The sequence below is a fragment of the Euleptes europaea genome, chromosome 9 (genome assembly GCF_029931775.1).
Source record: "Euleptes europaea isolate rEulEur1 chromosome 9, rEulEur1.hap1, whole genome shotgun sequence".
NCBI classification, from domain to species: domain Eukaryota; kingdom Metazoa; phylum Chordata; class Lepidosauria; order Squamata; family Sphaerodactylidae; genus Euleptes; species Euleptes europaea.
This window is the reverse complement of record NC_079320.1, coordinates 2,543,248-2,568,078: the sequence shown is the minus strand read 5'-3', so window position 1 is coordinate 2,568,078 and position 24,831 is coordinate 2,543,248. Positions and strand designations below refer to the sequence as shown.

The following is a 24,831-nucleotide window of genomic DNA, read 5'->3' as shown; positions in this document are numbered from 1 at the left end:
CAGGTTCAATCCCCAACATCTCCTGTTGAAAAAGGTAGGTGATGTGAAAGACCTCCGCCTGAGACTCCGGAGAGCAGCTGCCAGTCAGAGCGGACAATACTGAGCGTGATGGACCAAGGGTCTGATTCAGTGTAAGGCAACTTCATGTGTGAAAGAAGTATCCCGGGTAGGAAGAAAGTAAATCCTTCCTTCTCTCTAACATAAAATAGCTTTCCAAAGGGCAAAAAAGGACTTGGATATTTTCGCTTATGGTATTTTTAGTATCACTAGATTTAGGTGAAATTTGGAAGCTGCCCTGGTTAACTGTTCAGCTGAACGACGGGGTTGTTCCAGTTGCCACTCTGACATGCGGGGGGAGGCAGCGGCACCTCCGTACGGAGACAGCTCCTGGAGGAGTCTTGCTAGAAACTGGCCGCTTCAGAAGGTAGGTGGCTTTTCCATACTTGAACTGCAAGTCAAAAATCCACCAACCTGCCCTTCTTAAGAGTCCAGAGTGGCTGTGGCTCAGTGGTAAAGCCTCTGCTTGGCAATGCAGAAGGTCCCAGGTTTGTCCCCAACATCTCCAGTTAAAAGGACCAGTCAGGAGGTGATGTGAAAGACTCTTTTCTGCCTGAGACCCTGGAGAGCTGCTGCCGGTCTGAGTAGTCAGTACTGACCTTGCTGGACAAAGGGTCTGCTTCAGTTTAGGAAAGTTTCGTGTGAAATCCGGAGAGGGTCACATTATGAGAAGACCAGAGTCACCGGAAAAGACAATCATGCTAGGAAAAATTGAAGGCAGCAGGAAAAGAGGAAGACCCAACAAGAGATGGACTGACTCAATAAAGGAAGCCATGGCCCTTAATTTGCAAGACCCGAACAAGGCTGTCAAAGATAGGACATTTTGGAGGACTTTGATTCATAGGGTCGCCATGAGTCAGAAGTGACTTGAAGGCACTTAACACCACACACAATCTTGAAGGTTCATCTTGCATTCCGCTGACAGAGCCGTCCAGGGAGTGGTTTGCAAATGGCATCCCAGCCTGTTGAAGCGGGCCCAGGGGTAGCAATCACATGACCCTCAGGCCTGGGTTGTGTGTGGGGGAAATGCTGAGGAAGGAGGGGGTGTTAAACAGTCCTGAGGGACGGGGAAAGGGGCATAGCAGTCCGCTTCCTCCCCAAGGTTTCCATGGTCTGAGGCGTTAGTTGGAAAGGAAATCAATGGAGGCCCTCACGGTCTTGGAGGTCCGGACGTCCATGGCTGTCACCTTGATCTCTGTGTCGCCGAACTGCATGCTCGCCCGTATCTCCCGCCGGCTCCTCTTGGGTGAGTTGGATTCGTCCAGCTCCTCCAAGTCCAGGCTGATGGTGCCACATTTCCGCACGCCGGGCTCCGTGATATAGACCACGTCATCCGTGGCACAGCAGTAGATGTTGATGATGATCTTGCGCTGCCCTGCCCGCGCTGGGCAGTAGCTCCTTTGCACCACCTCGCCCAGAGCCACCGACTGGTCCACCGAGACGAACTTCTCGAAGATGTCCGTGCACCACTTCTTCCCTTCCTTGACCAGCAGCTTCTCCCTGGGGTGCTTCCCCTCCACAAACTTGTTCAGCACCCCGACGCCGTAGGTCAGGGGCGACCGGCGCACCCGAACGATGGTGGGGTCCAGGCCGAACAGCACCGCCCCTTTAAGGATAGTCAGCCCCACATCCTGTGGGATGATGACTCGACAAATGCCACTGAAAGCTGATTGGACAGCATGCTGCAGCATGGCCGACTCGGCAAAGCCTCCCACCAGGAAGAGGAACTTGATTCCTTGCACTTCCGGTTTCTTCATGAGGTCATCTGGAAGAAAGGAGGGCGGAGAGGTTAGAGAGAGAGAGACCACCACACTGGCCAAAATCTAAATAGGCGGGGAGGGGGCATTGTATGTCCCCAGCATTTCCTCTGAGGACGGATTTGGGGATTCTGATTTAAATGCTGTGCTGGAAGAGGCAAAGGAACTCCCCTGTGGGACTCAGAATGTAGACAGATTCTCATTGAACCAAGCTACCTCCCCACCCCATCCAGAACCCACAGGTCATTTATGCATGGTGGTAAGCTCTCCTTCCCTGGAAGCGTTTAAGCAGAGGCTAGATGGCCATCTGTCAGCAATGCTGATTCTATGACCGTAGGCAGTTCATGAGAGGGAGGGCATCTCAACCATCTTCTGGGCATGTAGTGGGGTTCACTGGGTGTGTGTGTGTGGGGGGGGAGGCAGTTGTGAATTTCCTGCATTGTGCAGGGGGTTGGACTAGATGACCCTGGTGGTCCCTTCCAACTCAGTGATTCTATGATTCACTCGCCATCACTCCTCCAATGACTTCGGGTCTTTGTTTTGATTATGCATGCTGTTTCCGAATGTCAGAGATTGCCTCGATCTCCCCCTGCGTTTCCCCGCGTTTTGTCCTTGTTTTTAAATTTGAGATAAAACAGGTCTCTGAAAATGCGGGCAAATGCAGGAGGAGAGCGAAGTGACTTCTGACAGTTGGAAATGGCATGCATAATCAACACAAAGACCCAGAATCTTTGGAGGGGAGACCGCGAGGGAAACAGCCATGCATAAAGGGCCACAGTGAAGTTCTGTAAATCTACATCTCCCTGCCTCAATCCTTCCATAATGTGGACATCCTATTGTCACCATCACAGGGTTATGAAGTGGCTCATGACAAGGCTTCCAAGGCAACCCTGCACACCAAGGTCTCCGTCCAAGGAAACCATCCACAAGCAAAAGCCCGTTTCTACTTTGGGAGAGGCTCCGCTGCCGGTGATAGCTGTCGCAAGTCGGGGAGTGGGAAGAGTTGGGCATTCCTGCCCCCACTTGCTGGGTAGCATGACTTGAAGGTGTGCCACCTAAGGGTCCTTTGGCCCACTCCCCAAGAACACATGGAGGTTTGGCACTGAATCTGCATGAAGCAGGAAGCCACGGCTGATCCCCGCTTGCTGGTCAGGGTGTCCACAGGCTACTTAAGGCTTCTTGAGAGCCAGTGTGATGTAGTGGTTAAGAGAGTTGGACTAGTATCTGGGAGACTGGGTTTGAATCCCCACTCATGCCATGGAAGTTCACTAGGTGACCTCAGGCACTGTGGCATAACCCCCCACCCAAGAATACAAGTCCTGAGATTCTGGGGCTCACCAATGTGGTTAATGATCTGGCAGATGGTTGGCTGGAAGAGCTCGTTCATGGCTTCAGAGGACATGCGGAGCATCCCTTGGGAGGACCATTTCACCAGGTTCACGCTGGGGAGGGGGGGCAGCGCGAGAAAAAGAAAAGACATTGTGAGTCAGGAGGGGGAATTTGGTCATTCTTTTCTCCATACTTGCTAACCCCCCACCCCCAAGCAGCCCTGGTGAATGGGAAGAAGCAGCTTGACACACACACACATGGGCCCTCTGCTCAAAACCACCTCCCTCAAAGATGCTTTTCCACCTGCAGAGGGGAAGCTGCAGAAGCCTCCCACACACACACACACCCAAAAAGACCCCCCAAAAAGCAACCTGGAGAGAGTTACTAAAAGGCTGGAGAAGGAAGGGGTCAGCAGCCTGCCCCCTCTCCTTTTCTCCATTCCAATTTGCATCCCACCAAGGATCTCGGAAGCTTTGCAGGGCCGGCCCAGGTTAGTATTTGGATGGGAGACGCCCAAGAAATGCCAGGGTCTACACAGAGGCAGCAATGGCAAACCACCTCAGGACATCTCCTGCCTTGAAAACCCTACATGGTTGCCCTTAAGTTGACTGCAACTTGACTGTGCACAATTTATTATGCCCTGACCTGGATGGCCAGGCTAGCCCAATCTCATCAGATCTCAGAAACCAAGCAGGGTCAGCCCTGGTTAGCATCTGGATGGGAAAGCCCCGAAGAAGTCCAGGGCAGCTATGCAGAGGCAGGCAATGGCAAACCATCTCTGAACATCTCTTGCCTTGAAACCCCTATAGGGCTGCCATAAGTCAGTGGCAACTTGATGGCAAAAAAAGAGGACTGTTTGGGGGTCTGAAAACTGAAAAGTCCCAGACTCTTCAGCCTTTCCTCCTAGAAATATGACACCCCAACCCCCCTAAACATCTTGGTTGCCTTCTTCTGTACTTTTTCCAATGTCCTTTTTGAGATATTGTGACCAGAACTGTACACAGTATTCCAAATGAGGCCACACTATAGATCTTTACAGGGACACTATAATATTGTATTTTATTTTCAATCCCTTTCCTAATAATCCCTAGCGTGGAGTGGGCTTTTTTTCCACCACTGCTGCACATGGAGTCAATGTTTTCATCGAACTATCCACTACAACTCCAAGGTCCCTTTCCTTCTCTGACTTCTCAGCCCAGACCCCATCCACATATGATTAAAACGATTGGGGGGGGGTGTTGTTCCAATGTGCATCCCCTTACAGCAACCAATGTTGAACTTCATTTGCCGCATTGTTACCCGCTTTCCCAATACAGAGAATCTGTCCCAGAGCGAGCACTGTATGTGGGGAAGGGGGGAATGGAATAACACCACCATTCCCTAGGGCACCCAGACCCAGGGGGAGAAAGCTGGAGACCCTGACTCTTGTAGCCCCACCTGCTGCGCTTGAGGGCCGTCTCCACATTCTGGCCTCTGTGTTTTCGGTAGAAGTCGATGAAAGAGAAGGGCAGAGAGATGTTGAGAGGGTTGTTGCGATGGGGAGCGGCTGTCCGCTTGCGGGCCTCGAAAGCGATGGTCAGGTCGACCCAAGCGGCTGGGCGTTTGGCCTTGAAGGTGGCGATGAAGTCCTCACCGAAGATCTGGCAGAGCAGCTTCTCGAAGGCAAGGTCCACGCCCACAGCCCCGTAGGGACCCCCTGCACGACACCCCCACAGGACAGGGGAAAGTCAGATAAGCAGGCAGAGGCTACCGTAAGGAGTGAGCTACGATTCATTCTTCCGCCTACATTTGGGAATGCATTTTGGGGCAAAGTGCACCATGCTCAGGTGCTGGGTGAGATTGACCATGATGGCACAGGGCTTTACCACATTCTCATTTCCCTCGTTTGTAAGTTCCTGTTTCTAAGGGAGTGGGGTTCTGTCCCACATGTGTTTTGCTCCCACTAAGTGTCGACTCGATATTACACCGGTTTATCTCTGCCATAAAAACCTGCAATTTAAATATGCAGGGAAATATGCCAGACATAAATAGGTGTAATATCAAATAAACCACTAGAGGGAACAGACCCCCTCCCTGAAGAAACGGGAACTTACAAGGGAGGAAAATGAGAATGTGAAAAAGCCCACATCCTCTGAGGTGGTTTCCACACGGGAAAGGGCTTTTGTGGCTTCCCCACTACTGCAGAGGCTGCTGAAACTACACAACCACAATGGGGCTTCCACACGGCAGGTTTCCCTGCACCCCACTCCCTTGGCAGTGGCTACCCCCTTGGCCACCAGAGCCTTTTCATTTTTTAAATCAGCAATATTATTATATTGCTATAACAATCTGTGTGTCCAGTTCTTGGAATTGCCAGCATTCATTTTTTTAAAGTCTCTGTTCCTTTTTTTTAATAGAGATACTTTCATTGTGGTCTAGAAACTTTTGCTTTTTAAAATGAGAGCTGGGTATTCAAAGAACCATCAACAGAGATTATTGCATTATATTTATATTTAACTGCCATTTTTAAAAATACCCCACTACTAGGGTTTCCAACCTCCAGGTGGTGCCTGGAGATCTCCCAGAATTAGAACTGATCTCCAGACTGCAGAGATCAGTTTCCCTGGAGAAAATGTCTGTTTTGGAGGGTGGACTCCCTGGCATTATACTGAGGTCCCTCTCTGCCTCAAACTCTGACCTACCCAGGCTTCACCACCAAATCTCCAGGAATTTCCCAGCCCAGAGATGGCAACCCTAGAACCCAAATTTGGGAGAACATAAGAACATATGAAAGACCCTGCTGGATCAGACCCAGGCCCATCAAGTCCAGCAGTCTGTTCACACAGTGGCCAATCAGGTGCCTCTAGGAAGCCACTAACAAGACAATTGCAGCAGCACCATCCTGCCTGTGTTCCACAGAACCTCATATAATAGGCATGCTCCTCTGTTACTAGAGAGAATAAATATGCAGCATGACTAGTATCCATTTTAACTAATAGCCATGAATACCCCTTTCCTCCATGAATATGTCCACTCCCCTCTTAAAGCCCTCCAAGCTGGCAGCCATCACCACATCCTGGGGCAGGGAGTTCCACACAATTTAACTATGCGTTGTGTGAAAAAATACTTCCTTTTATCTGTTTTGAATCTGTCATCCTCCAGCTTTAGCAGATCACCCCGTGTTCTAGTATTATGGGAGAGGGGAAAAAACTTCTCCCTGTCCACTCTCTCCAAACCATGCATAATTGTATAGACCTCTATCATGTCTCCCCTCAGCCGCCTTCTTTCCAAGCTAAACAGCCCTAAGCATCTTAACCGCTCCCCATAGGACAGTTGCTCTAGTCCCCTAATCATTTTGGTTGCTCTTTTCTGCATCTTCTCAAGCTCTGCAATATCCTTTTTTAGGTGTGGCGACCAGAACTGTACACAGTACTCCAAGTGTGGTCTCACCATAGATTTGTACAAGGGCAGTACGATATCAGCAGTTTTATTCTCTATTCCTCATCTAATTATGGCCAGCATGGAATTTGCCTTTTTTACAGCAGCCGCACACTGGGTTGACATTTTCATTGAGCTATCCACTACCACCCCAAGATCCCTTTCTTGGTATGTTGCTGCCAGCACAGATCCCATCAGTGTATATGTGAAGCTGGGATTTTTTGCCCCAATAGGCATCACTTTACACTTACTCACATTGAATCTCATTTGCCATTTTAATGCCCATTCTTCCAGTATGCAGAGATCCTTCTGGAGCTCTTCACAGTCCGGTTTTGTTTTAACCACCCTAAATAATTTGTTGTCATCTGCAAACTTGGCTACTTCACTGTTTAACCTCAACTCCAAGTCATTGATGAACAGGTTGAAAAGCACCGGTCCCAACACAGATCCCTGAGGCACCCCATTGCTCACATCATGCCATTGTGAGAGAAGGACCATTGATTCCTACTCTCTGCTTCCTATTTTTTAGCCAGCTCTCAATCCATAAGAGGACTTGTCCTCTTATCCCATGACTATGAAGTTTGCTTAGCAGTCTTTGGTGGGGGACTTTGTCAAAAGCTTCTTGGAGAGGCCTTGGCTAAGTAGAAGTGCCCCTGTTTGGCATGCAGAAGGTGCCAAGTTCAATCCCTGCCATCTCCAAGCAGCAGGTAATATGAAAGACCTCCGGATACCCGCCGCTAAGTCCGAAAGTGAACAAGAGTCACCCTGATGGACCCACGTTCTGACCTAGAAGGCCCAGTGATCATTCAAAAGCACAAGACAGCAAAAATCTACATTTGCAGCAACCTGGATTTGGGAGGGTATTTTTTAAATCATGCGGTGTGTCAAAGAGGAAATATCTGAGCAAGGAATGCTGGAAACCCTAGAAATCCATACTTCTCTGCTCCACACCTTGGCACTACTTTGCTGTTTCAAATGTGACCACCAGAGGGCACTCAAACACAAAAAATACAGTCCAAAGGAACTTAAAGCTGTGAGATGTACCAGGGCAGAATTCTGGGCCGCCTTTGCCACCAGGCATGGCAGGATGGCGCCAGGCTAGCCCGATCTCATCAGCTCTCAGAAGCTAAGCAGGGTTGGCCCTGGTTAGGACTTGGATGGGAGACCCCCAAGGAAATCCAGGATCACTGCACAGTGGCAAGCAAGGGCAAACCACCTCTGAACTTCTCTTGCCTTAAAAGCCCTAGGGGCTATAGCCTGATCTCATCAGATCTCAGAACCTAAGCAGGGTTTGCCATGGTTAGTACTTGGATGGAAGACCGCCATGAAAGTCCTGGGTTGCTATGCAGAGGCAGGCGATGGCAAAAGACCTCTGTTAGTCTCGTCTTGGAAACCCTATGGAGGGTCTCCGTAAGTAAGCTGTGACTTGTCGGCCCTTTCCACTACCAATCTATCGGTCCGGACCTGGGTGGCCCAGGCTAGCTTGATCTCGTCAGATCTCAGAAGCTAGGCAAGGTCTGCCCTGGTTAGGACTTGGAGACCCCCAAGGAAATTTCAGGTCACTATGCAGAGGCAGGCAATGGCAAACCCTCTGGGGTTCCCACAAGTCTTCTGTGACTTGACGGCCTTTCCACCACCACGTGGTGGGGAAGGGCTTCCCTTTACTTTTCCAGTTGCAACATAACATTGCACAAGCTCTTGGGCTACTATGGAAATGCAGTCTGCACATGCACAGAGGCGCTCTGCAGTGCTACTTCACATCTATGAAATCTGAGCTCCCCACCCCCCCCTCACCCGGACCTGTTCACAAGTTACAGTACAGTAGAAAGTTTCTCCAGAGCATTTTGGAAAGCTCTCTCTCTCTCTCTCTCTCTGTGCAAGTCCTGCCCTGGTAGCCCCTCACATATAGGGTTGCCAACTTCCAGGTGGGACCTGGAGATCTCCTGGAATTACAACTCGTCTCCAGACTGCAGAGATCAGTTCCCTTGGAGAAGACGGCAGCCTTTCAGGTCTGGCATTATATGCTTCTGAAGTCCCTCCCCAGACTCCACCACCCAATCTCCAACAATTTCCCAACTGAGAGTTGGCAGCCCTGACCTGCCCAGTCAGGAAACACCAAAGCCACTAAAGGAAGCCGTCCTTGGCTCTGATCAGACAACACTTTAGGCAAGCAACAAGGGAAGGGTCCCTGCCCCAAGGATCTTACAGTCCCCATGGGGGAGTGAAGGGGAACCGGGACAAAGATGCCCCATCACGGCCTCTCGCAAGACCCACCTGACGCTTTGTAGAGCTCCTTCAACGTCCCCTGGGGCTGCTCAATTTGGTGCACAGTCAGATCCACCGTCCCGCCTCCACAGTCGGCCACGATGTAGCGGTCTCCTATGGGAATGAGGGGAGGAAAAGGAGGCACGGCGCTTAGGGGAGGCAAGCAGCTGCTACCCAAGACTCTTCTGCTGCAGGATAGTCCCAAGAACCATGGACGGGGGGTTGAGTAAGACTGAGGAGACCCAGGTTCAAATGTCCACTCTACGAAGTTCAGTAACTGACCGTCACTCAGCCTACCCTACCTCACAGGGTTGTCGTAAGGATAAAATGGATGCACAGAGAATTAAGTACACTACCCTGGGTTTCTTAGAGGGGGGATGCGATAACCAGCAGGCCTGACCCAAGACTCTCAGACAATGGGGTTGCCCACCTCCAAATGGGGTCTGGGGCTCTTCCAGAGTTAAACTGATCTCCAGACTACAGAGATCCGTCTCCCCTGGAGATAAATGAACAAGCATTGTGCACGAATGCTCGGTCCCCATGCAGTGTGCTGCTGGCCATTTCTGCACCTCTGCAGAGAGAGGTGTTCGTGCAGCACGGAGCATGGGCAGGGCCTTGGCCCACGATCTGGGGAAATGCAGACAAGATGTCCCTAATTCCATTCCTGAAATGCTGCAGGATGCCACGGGGGGGGGGGGGGGCAGGTCCCATCCCAGGCATCATAAGGTTGCCAGCCTCCAGGTGGAGCCTGGAGATCTCCCAGAATTACAACTGATCTCCAGGCTGCGTAGTTCAGTTCCCCTGGAGAAAAGGAGGAACTAGAGTATTATATCCCACTGAGGTCTGTCCCCTCCCAAAATCCCACCTTCTCCAGGCTCCACCCATAAAATCTCCAGGAATTTCCCAACCCAGAGTTGGCAGCCCCACAAGTCAGCAGGGATCCTGGGTCCCCATGAAAGCATCCGCCCTGCCTGCTTCTAGGGAGGTGTCTTGCCCATCCCGAACAAAATTCAATGCCGGGGCCTGGCCTGGCCCTTGGCGGTTTCCTGAAGAGGGAGGCCACCTGGGAGAGGCTCCAAAGTCAACAAGGCGCTCTTGTCACCCTTGCCCAGAGCTGGCTTATCAGATGGAGACTCTCGAGGGGAGGCAAAGGCCTTCCAAGCACGCCAGGTCTGTTTGGATTGCCGGGAAGAATGACTTGCTCCCCCCCTCCTCTGGGGAGTGCCTTCTTGGGGGGGGGGAGATCTCAGAGCTCCCTCCTCTTGGATCTAATTCGACCGCCCTCGCTGATACAGTCTCTTAGCAGAGTTTCCGGGGGTCCCCATGTCGGTCTTCCAGAAGATTGCAAACTTTTCCAGAACAGCTAGATTGGAGTCCAGGAGCACCTTAGAGACCGACGAGATTTTGGGGGTGTGATCTTTCGAGAGTCAAGGCTCCCTTCGTCAGATGCGAGTTGGAATGGAGATCCCTGAGTACACCTTATGACTGGGATATAAGCCCCCCCCCCCAAATCTCCAGGGATTTTCCAACCTAGAACTGCTGACCCTAACAATGCAGGCACATATCTTGACACTTCTGCAGAGACCACTCCCCCCCCCCGCCACAGGGACAGTACATCCCCCCCCCCAAGCTTAGAAGCATATTAAAAAGGCAACTGCCCAAATGGTTTCAAGGAAGGCAGAAATTTTTGGAAAACTGAGTGTGAGCACCTTTTTTGAAATGGAAAGAACTGCCTGGTTATTATTAGGGGAGGAGGAAGCCACGTTGGGCTGTCTGAGCCCCCTCCCCCCCATTTCTCCCCATTGTTGGGACAGCCAGACGGCTTTTCCTCTCCCCGCTCGCTCGTGGAAGGTTCTCCCCTCTGGCCGGACGCACAGTCATTTGCACAGAGCAACGCACAACCAGCAGCCCATGATCTCAGCCTCTTTCCCACTTCCGAAAAAACGGGAAGGGGCCACACCCCTGAATGAGAGCAGCCTGCCGGTGGGAGGTCGGGTCTCCCCCTCCCCCCATAATCTGCCAGGAGGCAGGGCCACTTTGGGGGCCAGAAATCAGCCTGCTAACCAGCAAAAGAGTGAAACTGCTTTTACGCCTATGCCTCATTGCACTGGGTTTGTATTAATTCTTTGCAGGACACCTAAAGAGATGCACAAAGCCCTAAGCAAGACTCTCCCCTAAGGCTTGCCATACCAAAAGGGAGAGAGGGGGGAGTCAGTTGGTAGGGTTGCCAACTGCCAGGTAGTAGCAGGAGATCTGCTAATTCAACTGATCTCCAGCCAACAGAGATCAGATCACCTGGAGAAAAATGGCCGCTTTGGACATTGGACTCTATGGCATTGAAGTCCCTCCCCTCCCCAAACCCCGCCCTCCTCAGGCTCCGCCCCAAAAACCTCCCGATGGTGGTGAAGAGGGACCTGGCAACCCTATCGGTTGGGGAAACAGCCCATGGAGAAAGGGTTAAACACTCCCTTCCCCTCTCCCCCAAATGCTTCTTCCCCAATCAAAATAGCACCTTATTGAGTAGTTTGAGGCCCTACCACTAGGGTTGCCAGCTCTGGGTTGGGACATACCTGGAGGTTTTTGGGGTGGAGCCTGAGGTGGGTGGGGTTTGGGGAGGGACTTCAATGCCATAGGGTCCAATTGCCAAAGCAGCCATTTTCTCCAGGTGAACTGATCTCTCAGCTGGGGATCAGTTGTAATAGCGGGAGATCTCCAGCTAGTACCTGGAGGTTGGCAACCCTGCCTGATGCCCTTCAGGGCTCTGGGCTATTTTTGCTCATTTATTCCAGGCATTGCTAAAGATACCCTGGAGAGAAACACTTCCTGTGATCCAAGCAACAAAGGGAGAAAGGTCACCGCCAGAGCCTAAAAATAACATTGCTGAGTTCTTGCAACGGAAGTGTTAGCAACACTGACGCAGAATTGCAGAAGGGGAGCCAGGCCCGCCAGGATTCCCCCCACCCCAAGTGCAATTCCACCCCCTGAAACCCACTGAAGTCCATGGGCATAGGAGGGTACCATTCCGCTTAGCAGAGGGGCAGTGAGGTATAGTGGTTAAGAGTGTTGGCCTAGTATCGGAGGTGACTGGGTTCCAATCCTCATAGCCACCCAAACAATTCTGTTTTATTGACTGATTGATCTACTTCCTTGATCCACAATGGGAACCCACACCAGCTTACATTCCTCTCCTCTCCTCTGTTTTAACTTCACAACAACCCCATGAGGTAGGTTAGGCAGAGAGTGTGTGACTGGTCCCAAGGTCACCCAGCAAGCTTCCAGAGAAGAGAGAGGATTTAAACCCGGCTCTTCCAGATCCTGGTCCAGCACTCTAACCGCTACCCCACACTGTCTCTATGGTCAAGAGAAGCTCTTTCCTCTGTGTCTGAGTCTTGAGCCCCGAGCATCCTGTCAATCCCCCCATGCACAGTTTCTGGGAACAAGTCGCCTCAAGGGGCCATGTCCTTTTACCTGGGGTGGGCAAAGTCCCCACCCCACCTGAGTTCCCCCGGTCAGCTCCTACCTGCCTGCATTTCGGCCCAAAGCTCGCCCACCCCAGACTCCACCAGGAAGGTTCTGCTGTGTCGGCAACGTCGCAGCTGCTCTCGGGCTGCAGGGGGAAAGAGTCAGGAAGTCACAGGAACATGTCAAAAGCCCTGCTGGATCAGACCCCATCTGATGTCCCACCCTATCTCTGTTACTATGGGGGAGGGGTAAGCAGTAGCCATGCACCCCTCCCCCTGCAAGTTCAGGCTGGACACAAAGCCAGCCTGCAAAGTTCCAGCTGTGACCGCCGCCTCTCAACCCAGCAGGCACCAACATTAACGCAGCCAGCCAAGGGCTTATTTCTGTCTGGATTCCCTCCCTAAGGAGACCCACCAGGCTTGGCCTGCTGGGGCAGCTAGAAAGCTTAAGAACATGCTTGATTTTTTTAAGGATTAAACAAATGAATGGAAGGAAACCAGATGTGCAGATCTCCCGAGAAACTCAGCTACGCTGCTTGAAATTCACTTCCCCACAGAAGTTTCCCCCACGCAAGGCCAGTCAGATTTGCCCCAAAGTTTCCTTTCAGCAGAACTGAAGAGGAGGATTCTTGCAAGGCATTCCTGGTAAATGGCGTCCGTTTTCCTTAAAGGCAGCCACCTGCCCCAGATACGTGCGCATTTCAGTACAACACATTACCAGCAACTGACTACATGAAGTCTGCAACTGACAAGCCTGTGCTCCCACCAAAGCTACGCACACAGTCCCACCCACAGCGACCTCCCGAATAAGCAGCCCTCTCTTACCCTGCCTGAAGCTGGAGTCAATGGGAAGGTCTGGTGTGAGACCGTTGGCCTGGGGCTTGTAGCCCAGGTCTATCAGCTGGTTGAGCCGCAGCTTCCGGCAGTAGATGGAGGCCGCTTCAGGCTCCAGAGCGATCAGGAGCTGCTCCGGGGTGTCTGATGGAACCAGCCCAGCCTGAGAGAGCAAAGGGAAAAGGGGGAAGGCAGTCATCTGATAAGCTGGCCAACCTCCAGGGTGGGTAGGGGGGTACCTGGAGATGGCCTGGAATTACAACTGAACTCGTGGAGAAAATGGCTGTTTTGGAGGGTGGGGTCTGTAGCATTATACCCCACTGAGGTCCCTCCCTCCCCTAGCCCTGCCCTCCTCTGGTTCCACCTCAAATCTCCAAGGAATTCCCCACCCAGAGTTGGCAAACCCTATGATATCTGGGTGCCTGCAAGTACCATCCGGTATGGTCAGGGTGGCTTTGATCTGCATGCCCTTTCTTGAGATTTGACACTCATGGCTAATAACGCTAGGAGTTAGATTCTGCCCCCACCCCCCTCCCACCCCCCCGTGCTCAAGGAAATACAGATGGTGGCTAGGGTTGCCAGCTGTGGGTTGGGAATACCTCGAGCTTTTGCGGGTGGAGCCTGGAGAGCATGGGGTTCAGAGAGGGGGCACCTCAGAAGGGTATAATGCCATAGAGTCCACCCTCCAAAGTTGCCACTTTCTCCAGGGGAACTGACCTCTGTTGTCTGGAGATTAGCTGTAAAAGCGGGGGATCTCCAGGCCCCACCTGGAGGTTGGCACCCCATGATAGCTCCCACCACCACCACTCCATTTCAGGATGGATCGATCCAGTTTGTGTCACCAAGGCCTATAAAGCCACCGGAGTTTTGTGCCAAAAATGACAAGCAGGGGACAAATATGCTTCTTGGTATCTGGCAAAGAGGGCTTTGGCTTTCGAATGCTGATACCCCGAAAATCTTGTTGGTCTCTGAGGTGCTCCTGGACTTGAATCTTGCAATGCTTCTGAGTGTAATCTATAGAAAGGGCTGAGCTGGAGGCAAAAATCATGGCCAGGTTTTAGTTTTTCTTTTCGTTGGGAGGGGCTGCCTCTCCCCAAAGTTGCACTCCTTTCCTTTTGAAATAGGCCCAGCAAGGGAATCGTGAGACCATCACACCCAAACCACGCTCCAGAGGGCCTGCTGCCCACGGCTTGGCTTGCGGTCTTGGCTCTTCGCACCCTTGCAAAGTCTCTGTGCCACGGAAAGCTTCCAGACCATCCGAGGGGCTCGGGTGGGGCCGTGGCTCCAGGGCAGAGGGCATGGTTGGCAGGAGGAATGGGGGAAATTCCGTGCCCAACACGCCAGTTAAAGGGCCGCAGGAGAGCCGTTGCCAATCCCAGCCAGAGACACAGGCTTGGTCTGGCAGCTTCATGGGCACGGCTGACCAAGCTCCAGGAGGTAGGGTTGCCAACCTCCAGGTAGGGCCTGGGGATCTCCCAAAAGTACCGCTTTTGATCCCAATGGGTAGCCGTGTTCGTCTGTCTGTAGCAGCAGAAAAAAGCAAGAGTCCAGTAGCACCTTAAAGATTAATTAAATTTCTGGCAGGGTATGAGCTTTCAGGAGCAACAGCTCACTATTTCAGATATCTGAAGATTAACAAAAATATTTTCTGGTAGGGTATGAGCTCATACCCTACCAGAAAATATTTTTGTTAGTCTTTAAGGTGCTACTGGACTCTTGCCCTTTTTGACTACTGCAAACAGACTAACACGGCTACCCACTGAGATATCTGAAGATGTGAGCTGTGACTCACGAAAGCTCCTGCCCTGCCGGAAATTTTGTTAGTCTTTAAGGTGCTACTGGACTCTTGATCTCCAGGTGACGGACATCAGTTCCCTTGGATAAAATGGCAGCTTCGGAGGATGGACTCTGGTATTATACCCCACAGAGGTCCCTCGCTTTCACAAACTCTGTCTTCCTTGGGCTCCACCCCCAAATCTCCAGGAATTCCCCAACTTGGAGTTGGCATCCCTACTGGGAGGGGACTTTTAACCTAAAAACAAACAAACACCCAGCCCTTTCACCCACACAGAGTCACTTCCCGTATGAAAATACAGCTCCGCAAAGATACAGCTTCCAAAAGAAAGTCTGGGGGTATCCAAAAACAAATGCTCCAGAAAGGCTCTCAGCCACAGGGCAGAGCCAGCTGGGCATCAGGCACACCGCAGCAGTTCCTCAACGCTGCCGGGGCCGTTCCGGCCTCGATTCTTTGCGTGGAGACGGTCCCTGCCACCGCTGGGCTGTTCTTGGCTCCCTGCTGGAGCCAAACGTGGAGACGGGAGGGCTGAGAGAATCCAGAAACTGTAAGCCGAGAGCAGCCAAAACCACGGAGCGGGGCGGGCGCCTCCGAGGCGTCTGCCCTTCTGCATGCTTTGTGCGAGCGCCAGCCTCTCCGTGCAAATTAACGGGTGCTGCAGACAGTCCGCCACGCTCCGGGTGCCCCCAGGCAGAGAGGCATTCCTGGCCCTAACTTTCCTATCCCCCTGCAGGATGCTTACAGAAAGTAAATAGGGAAGAAGAGAGAAGCTCGACTGCTGACTCTGGGAAGCGATGCTTTTCCTGGCCGTTCCTGGGGAAGCCAAAAAGGGACCAGCCTGCTTTACCTTTGGCTCAGTTCTCCAGATTGGGGGACCCTTTGGGTCTGGGGGCTTCTTCCAACGGGTTGGGTTGCCAACTCAGGTTGGGAAATTCCTGGAGATTTAGGGGGGGAGCCTGTGGTTCAGGATCTAATGCCATAGAGTCCACCCTGCAAAGAAGAAATTTTCTCCAGGGGAACTGATCTTTATCACCTGGGGATCAGTGGCGATTCCTGAAGATCTCCAAGACCCACCAAAAGATTGGCAAACTTGTCCAATGGGCATATGGGGCTGGACCGGGAGAGGCTGGGATTCTGCAGTAGGATTTATTTGTTTCCTTCATTTGTATCCCAACTTTATCCCCAGCCGAGGCATAAAGCCGTTTACATCATTCTCCTCTCCTCCACTTTATCCTCACAACAACCCTGTGAGTTAGGTTAGGCTGAATGTGCATGACTGGCCCAAGGTCACCCAGCAAGCTGTCTCTCTGCTGGGACAGCTGAGCCAAGCAGCAGGAAGAGGCTCAGGAGAACCACGCGGTTTAGACCCCCAACGCTCACCAGATATGCGGCCTCTCTCATGAACTGCTTGGCAGGCTGTTTCCAGATGGCCGGCACCGTGATCACCCACCGGATGGCATCTTTCTCTGGCAATGCCGGACACTGGTCCTTAAGTTCCTGCAATAAGAGAGGGGGGGAACACTTGCCCAGGTACCTCGGCAGAGGCACACCGGTGATGAGATGACAGAGGCACACCAAAGACTGGATGGCAGAGAGGACCGTGTCCTGAAGAAAGCTTGGCAGCAGCAACTGGATAGTGGGCCAGACACCGTCCACGCGTGCGCTCCCCAAAACAGGGCCGGCCACAGAGGATGGCCCAGCCAGGCATTGGCTGAGGGCCCCAAAACACCCGGCCATTTTGCTGCAGCACCCATCAAGCTGTGCCAGAAGACCAAAGATGCCTGCAGGTCCAAAAAGGTTAGAGGCCCCTTTCTTAGACAAGAATAAGGCAAAGAGAGGTGTGACGATGCACAGGGAGGGATCTTGGGAGACAACCGGAAGGGCGTGGGTGCGTGCAAGTAGGGCGCCGTCTCTTTACAAGCCAAGGACTGCACCTACCCTCCCCACCACCACTCTGCTGCCGCGCACCAATCTGCTACCTGCATGGCTTGCCGTTTGAAGAAGCGGAGGGCGTGAGCAAAGACCTCCCAGGCTAGCACCTTCTTCCCATTGATGGCTTCCAGTTCAGTTTTCATAGTCAAGTCCTGGGACCAAGAAACAAAAAAAAAGAAAAAGAAAGCTCAGCCGCACACCTAAAGCCCCAAAGCTCCCTTTTCCTTTGCAAAGGCTGTCTGCAGATGCTCAGAAGCAGGGCCGGTTCCATGTTTGGATGGGCCCTGGGCAGAGAGAACTCAGGACCCCCTCCCCTCCTATGCTCCTTCACCAGGACCTCTGCTCACTCCTCCCTTCCTGCCCCCCATGTACCTCCCCCCACCTGCCTGTGCATCCCTCCCCTGCCTGCTCATGACCCCTCCCACAGCCACCTTCCTGGCCTTTCCTCAATGCCCCTGGGAGGTGTGTGCAGCTAGGAGCAGGGTTGCCAACTCCAGGTTGGGAATTTCCTAGAGATTTAGGCGTGGCACCTAGGGAAGGCAAGTTTTGGGGGAGGAGGGGACCTCAGCGGGGTAGACTGCCATAGAGACCACCCTGCAAAGCAGCCATTTTCTCCAGGGGAGCTGACCTCTGTAGTCTGGAGATCCGTGGAAATTCCAGGAGATCTCCAGTTCCCACCTGAAAGATGGCAACCGTACCTAGGCCTGCCGCTGCTGTGACCATCACCATCTGCACACTCTGGCAGTGTTGGGCATCCCAGGTAGCCAGGTGCACAGGAGGTGGGGGGCTTGCAAGCAAGTCGGTGAGGGAAGGGCAGGTAGGCAGGTGGCAGAGGGAGGTGTGTGGCTGGGCGCCCATGGCAGCAGGCCCTGCCAGAAGTCCTGGGCCCTAGCAGATGCCCCCACTCAGGGTATGCTGGCGCTGGCCCTGCTCAGAAGCACTCTTGCATTTAGGGAACCACGGCCTCTCGATCCCTGTCACCCTGTATCTGGAACTGATCTCCTGGACTGGGAAACTTGGTACAGTGTCTCGGTCCCTTTCCATCACCACCCCCCTCCAGAAATTTAGAGTGACCAAAGATTAGCTCACGCTGGTGCTGTGAATCTTCATTTTGAACTTTTCAAAGTACAACCAGTCCCGCGCCTCCTCCGGATCGAGGTCATGATAATAATCCCGGGCCGTGTATCCGAAGCTGTGGAAAGAGCCTTCCGGAGTCAGCAGCAGGCTGGTCGGCGTCTTCTGGTTGGCCACTCCAGGGTCTCCACCTTCCCATTTCCTATAGAGAGCCGGTGTAGTGTAGTGGTTAGAGTGTCAGACTAGGATCTGGGGGACCCAGACTCGAATCCCCGCTCTGCCATGGAAGCCTGCAGGGTGACCTTGGGTCAATCACACCCTAAGCCTAACCAATCTCGCAGGGTTGTTGTGAGGATAAAATGGAGGAGAAGAGAACGATGTAAGCTGCTTTGGGTTCCCATTGCGAAGAAAGGCAGGGTATAAGTGAAGCAAATAAAAATACACGGGGAGAGTAGAAAGTAGGCATTTTCCTTTGCACCTTAAATGGGATGTTTCCAGATCAAAGTGGGGTATTCATCCATTGGTAGGAATCTCTCCACGTTAAAAGTCAGGGCGGGCGTGCTTCCCCAGGTGGGTTAGCACAAGCACTAAAGCAAAATCCAGTGCAAATGGGAAATTTGGCAACAGAGTGCAAAATGCAAGAAGTCAGAGGTTGAAGTTTTCAACTTAGACTTGGAAGGATATAATAATAAATAAAAGGTGGTAGTAGTCGTAGTAGTAGATACATGAAGGTGACCCTGAAATTGTGTTGACTAATATGAAAGTGATTCTGCACACACACAAAGTGTTTCATATCAAGTCAAACCCTTGGTCCAATATTGTCTACTCAGTCTGACAGAGGCTCTCCAGGGTCTCAGGCTGAGGTCTTTTGCATCATCTACTTGCCTGGTCCTTTCAACTGGAGATGCCAGGGATTGAACCTGGGACCTTCTGCATGCCAAGCAGAGGCTCTGTCACTGAGCCACAGGTGCAGACAAAGGGAGCATGAGAACTATTTAATATGTGAATTGGCCCTTTTAACTCTAACCACAAACCCACACAACCTGAGAGCCCCACTAAAGTGGAATTGTAACCCCCAGACCATTTCGGCTCCGGAAAATAGCCCATTTTTAGGATTGCTAGCACTGGGTGGAGAAATACCTGGCGATTTTGAGTGGGGTGGAGCCTGGGCAGGGTGGGGTGTGGGGAGGGGAGGGACTTCAGCAGGGTGTAATGCCATAGACTCCACCCTCTAAAGCAACCATTTTCTCCAGAGGAATGAATCTCTGTCATCTGGAGATCAATTGTAATAGCGGGAGATCTCCAGGTGCCACTTGGAGGTTGGCAACCCTAGACAATTTGTACTGACTTCATTCACTGAATCAAATGCTGCTGTGAATCAGCCATCAAATACCATCAGGTACTGACTGCTGCTGCATGTCAGCTGTCAGGTGATGGCTGTCCTGCAAATTGTGATTGTCAAATGCAGATGCTGAATTTCCCCATCGGATCCACAATGTGTGCTGGGGAAGTACATATTCACCAATACATCTTGCATAGGGGAATTTTCAGAAAAATTGCGTATGTGGGTGGGGGGTGGGGAGATCCATTCAGCTCTCCTGCATTTATTTCTGCTGGCGCAGCCAGTACCTCATCATGTGAATGGCCTCAGGGTCGTTGGCAAAGCTGAACGCGTAGCCGCTGGACGTCGTACCAAAGTCAACGGCCACCACTACGGAGAAGGGAGCCGGCCGTTGAGTCCGGATTTCGTTCCTCTGGAAATAGAAGGCAGAGAGCACTGATACTTGGGTGAAGGGTCCAGAGTATATAGGTGGGGCTGGAGATCACCCAGAATTACAACTAATCTCCACAGAGATCCGGTGGGGAATCCTTGTCATAGCCGGTCTGTAATCTGAGAACAAACAACCCACCGGAAGCAAAGCCAGGCTTTGCAATACACATTCCCCGTTGAAAGCAGAAGTAAACTCTCAGCTATCAACCATGGGGGCCCATAGCGCTTTGGGTTTGGGCCACCTGCAGCAGAGAAGTAGACGGGGAGGCTCTTCTACAGTCACCAGTTCTGCCTTTGATGCCACCTCCTACACCAGGGGTTCCCAACCTTTTAAAGCCTGCGGCCACCTTTGAGATTCTGGCACAGGGTGGTGGGCTTGACCACAAAAAGGCTGCCACAGGAGGCAGAGCCATACACACACACATACACACACACACACACACACACACAGGAAGTCCAAGTAAAAAGGAGAAGAGAGGTGATTTTTAAAAAATCAACTGGGAAGGAGTGAGAGAATAAAACCAACACTACGGTGGCAGCTGCAGCCAAAATGTTATTTTAATGTGCACAGCCAGGCTGATGTCCAGTGGCCAATCAGAAGCCCTGCTGGAAAGAGTCCCACCTGATTTATAAAAATCCATGGCTGGAGCTAGAAAAGGTGTTGGCAGGTGCCCACAGGCGCTACGCTGGGGAACTGTGCCCTACAGGCATATCAATGGGTGCACGCATGCACGCGCCCACACACCCAGCAGGCTGCTTTCCCCCCTAGAGCCAGAGTGGTGTGATGGTTAAGAGCAGCGGACTCTAATCTGGACAATCGGGTTTGATTCCCCACTCTTCCACATGAAGCCTGCTGGGTGACCTTGGGCTAGTCACAGTTCTCTCAGCCCCACCTACCTCAGAATTCCAAAGGTGCCAACAGGCTCAAAACGGTTGGGGACCCCCGGCTTAGCCTTATGTCTTGCTCTCTGTAAGACACCTGAGACTTGGGAGGGATCGGTTTCTAAAAGGCATCCATTCTTTTCACTTACCGGTGACTGGGACGGGGTGAGCGGCGCAATGCTACAGCTTTCATTGTGAAGTCTAGGAGAATTTGATGGAGACGGGGTGTGGGGACGCTCGCTGCCGTTTGTACCTGGCAAATAAGAAGACACAGAAAGGCTTGAGAACTAGAATTTCCCTCATTTCCGGGGATGAGTGCAAATCCCCTCCAGGTATCCACAAACGGAAGTTTTTGCCTCTCAGCTACTGGTAGCCCAACAAACAGCTAACATAGGCTGGATTCTTGTGGACTAGTGACTTATTTGCAAGACAAATTGTATGGTCTGACTACATTTCATATTTTTTCGCATAAAATGCCACCTGGACATGGGGAGGGGGAGAATGTAGACATGGGGGTTTCAGCTCAGCATTTTTTGTTACCTGCAGATTTTGAGCTCCCGTGCATCAGTTTCCCCACTGCTGTACTGGGTAGAAAAGCCGTATTTATATAACACCTCACTCAAGATGACAGCCAGCTGGGTGTGGTGGTTAGTGTTGGGTTAGGATCTGGGAGACCCGGGTTTCAGTCCCCACTCTGGGTGACCTTGTGTTAGTCACTAACTCTCAGCTTAAACTACCTCACAGGGTTGTTGTGAGGGTAAAATGTAGGAGAGGCAAACACGGTGAGCTGCTTTTGGCCTCCTTTAGGGAGAAAGGTGGGTTATAAATCAAGTCAATAAATAAATGAGGTTGTAACTAGTGTTCATTGAAATGTCATGGTTAATGACTCTCTCCTTGAACAACTCCATCAATGTCGGCAGGATCTGCATTCCTTACATCTCCCACGTACGTTTTTTTCTGCTGCCTGCCAAAATCTAATTACTTGTCAAAATTGCATGGTTTCAAAAACCCCTTCCAAAATGATGAGGCAGGCAGGCTGGCTGGCTGAGCAGAGGACAGACAAACCCTTCATTAAAATCTGCAGCCAACCTGAAGCTGATGAGGCTGAAAACAATCTGCTTAACCTTTTCCCTCCCTGTTCTTTAAAACTGCAAATCAAACACTGCTTTTCCCCCTCCCCATCACAAGGGACCAGATATTAGCTCCCAGTAGAATAACAATAAGCCCTGACCTGGATAGCCCAGGCAAGCATCAGATCTCAGAGGCTAAGCAGGGTCAGCCCTGGTTAGTCCTTGGATGGGAGACCACCAAGAAAGTCCAGGATTGCTACGCAGAGGCAGGCGATGGCAAACCACCTCTGTTCGTCTCTTGCCTTGAAACCCTACGGGGCCGCGACTTGACTGCACACAATTATTATGGTCCAGGCTAGCCCAAACACATCACATCTCAGAAGCTAAGCAGGGTCTGCCCTGGTTAGTGTTTGGATGGGAGACCACCAAGGAAGTCCAGGGTTGCTACATGGAGGCAGGCAATGGCAAAGCACCTCTGTTCGTCTCTTGCCTTGAAAACCCTTTGGGGTCACCTCAGTCAGCTGTGACCTGAAGGTACTTCCCACCCCCACCAGAATAAAATTCCCCAAGAGAAAAGCGTGAAGCGGCCTTTCTGCCTTTCCTCCATCCTGACTTGCAGCTTTCCCTTGATTGATTTCTTGTTGAAAAGGAAGGGAGGGCTGGAATTCCAGCAACTGCAGTAGAGGATGCCTCGTGGGCCCATTCCAGCACACGCCAGCCACAAGCAAAGACCTTGGCAAGTTACTCTGACAGGTTAGCCGAAGTGTATAATGGTAAGGAAATAATATGACAGATGACCTCCATGAGAGGGGTTCTTCTACCAGCTTTGGAGAAGCTGTTAAAGCAGTTTTCGGGCTCGGGGGGAGACCACCTACGGTTGCCAACAACGGAGAAAAAATGCTTTGCGTGCAGAGGGTCCCAGGAAATATTAATTTATTAAAATATTTATTCCCTGCCTTTTCTCTTGGCTCAAGGAGGCTTGGGGAAATGGGCAGATGAAGCTTGTCAAAGCATGGAAGCCAATAACATCACTAGGTAAATAACATCCCATCAAGCCTCGATTAAAGGGGCAGGACATATTTCCCCCAGGTTGTTGGCCACCCTTGGTGTATGTCATTCTCCCCTCTTCCATTTCATTTTCACAACAACCCTGTGAGGTTGGTTAGGCCAAGGGAGAGGGAGAAAGAGCTATTGGCCCTAAGTCACCACCCAGCAATTTTCCATGCAGAGTGGGGATTTGAGCCCGGGTCTTCTAGATCCTTGTCCGACATGCTAACTACTACACCACACTGCTTCTGCTCCATCATCCAGCTTTGTGCCATCCTGTGACTGGCAGCATCTCTTGAGGCAGAGGGAAGCCCAAAGCCTTCACACTCAGGTCCTAATGCCAAGGACGTAGGGGCCAGTTAGAGGACCGGCTGGGGCTCAGTGGAAGAGTCTCTGTTTGGTGTGTGGAAGGTCCCAGGTTCAGTCCCCAGCATCTCCAGTTGAAAAGGACAAGGCAAGTAGGTGATGTGAAAGACCTCAGCCTGAGACCCTGGAGAGCTGCTGCCAGTCTGAGCAGACAATACTGACCTTGATGGACCAAAGCCTTGACTCAGTAGGAGGCAACTTCACATGTTTTGCATGTTCGCGGCTCCATTACCACCGAAAACTGCCCCCTCCAATGCCAATACGGAACCAGAAAAATCTTGAACTCTTGATTCTATCAACTGTATTTCTATCCCACTCTTTCTCCCATGAACTCACGGAGGGACATCTAGTTCTCCCTCACAACAACCTTGCAAGGCAGGATAGGCCAAGAGAGAGCGCGCGCAATTGACCCAAAGTCACTGAGTCAGCTTCATGGGTGAAAGCAACTGAAGCCGAACTAGTCTATACGTGACAGCAGGATGGTGTCTCAACTGTTTTTGAATGGGGAGGGCTCGTTTCCGAGGGGGAGGGCTAGGGTCAAGTTACAGGGGGTGCAGCAGGGGTTGCTAGACCTTCCCCGTTTTCCCCTGCAACAGGGCGCACGCAGTGCCGGAGCTCAGAGCATGCTGGAGGCCTCCTCTCTCACCCACGCAAAGCAAGCTGCATGCGCCAGACACGTCTCCCCACCCCGTCGTCACATAGACCGCACTCCAGCTCCCCCAGCCATGGCACATGGTTTCAATTAAGGGAGCAAGTTAATTATTCTCTTCCCGCCCCATCTCACCCCCCCCTCCAGCTTCGGTGCTCCTCGGCTGACAGGATCCAGCTGTTGCTTTGGGGAGGGAGGGAGGAGGGGGGGTCAGCTTTCACTTTATCGGTCAGAATCTGCACCCCTGGCAGTGGGGCCTCTCTTGGAGCTGGGGGGGGGGGAGGCGGGACTCTGCCAAAGAATCTGAGCGGCTTCGCCTTCTCTTGCATTCTCTAAGGTGTGTGATCCACTGGGGAAGTTCTTCTGCACAAGCCCCACAGAATTCATCTCAGGGGAGTGTGCACAAGAGAACTTCCCCAGTGGACTGAGACTAGAGTTGCCAACTCCAGCTCAGCAAATTCCTGGAGATTTGGGAGTTGAGGCAGGGGAGGACAGGGTTTGGGGACATGAGGGACCTCAGAAGGGTATAATGCCATAGAGTCCACCCTCCAAAGCAGCCATTTCCTCCAAGGGGGACTTATACCTGTAGTCTGGAGATCAGTTGTACTACAGGGAAATCTCCAGGTCCCACCTGGAGGTTGGCAACACTAGCCCCCAAGGTCAGCTCTCATTGTCTCCCACTCTACTTAACGGTGCTCCAAATCTGCCATCTGGGGCTTGCCTCATCTCATGCGCAGGCTTGACCCACAACTTGCACAGGAGGCGGAAAACATGGAACAATTAAGGTTGCCAACTTCAGGTTGGGAATTCCCTGGAGGTTTGGATGGGGAGCCTAGGGAGGGCAAGGTTTGGAATAGGGAGGAAGCTCAGGGAGGTGCAATACCGCTGAATATGCCCAGCAAAGTTGCCCTTTCCTCCAGGGGAACTGTTCTCCATAGTCTAGAGATCAGATGTAATTCTGGAAGATCTCTGGGCCCCACCTGGAGGCTGGCAACCCCAGTCTTCAAAAGACTTTGGCTGTCGGTCTGTCAGGAATCCACTTTTTGTCCTTTTCCACTTACAACTCCTGGGGTTTGCAGCAGGATGCTCTTTGCAAGGAGTCAATGACTGGCGCAACATGGGCAT

At 52.0% G+C, this 24,831-nt stretch overlaps 1 protein-coding gene across 1 annotated transcript; it reads right to left on the bottom strand.

Annotated features, from left to right (window-relative positions):
- Positions 1-1,178: 1,178 nt before the first annotated feature.
- HSPA12B (heat shock protein family A (Hsp70) member 12B) lies at positions 1,179-24,831 on the bottom strand. The gene is made up of 12 exons (XM_056855759.1): positions 24,768-24,831; positions 20,724-20,827; positions 19,551-19,675; positions 17,937-18,123; positions 16,895-16,999; positions 16,296-16,412; positions 13,112-13,283; positions 12,346-12,432; positions 8,835-8,939; positions 4,581-4,839; positions 3,153-3,256; positions 1,179-1,822 (listed from the first exon to the last, which is right to left on the bottom strand). Exons 1-12 carry the CDS (start codon positions 24,829-24,831, stop codon positions 1,179-1,181), a joined length of 2,073 nt encoding a protein of 690 aa, XP_056711737.1.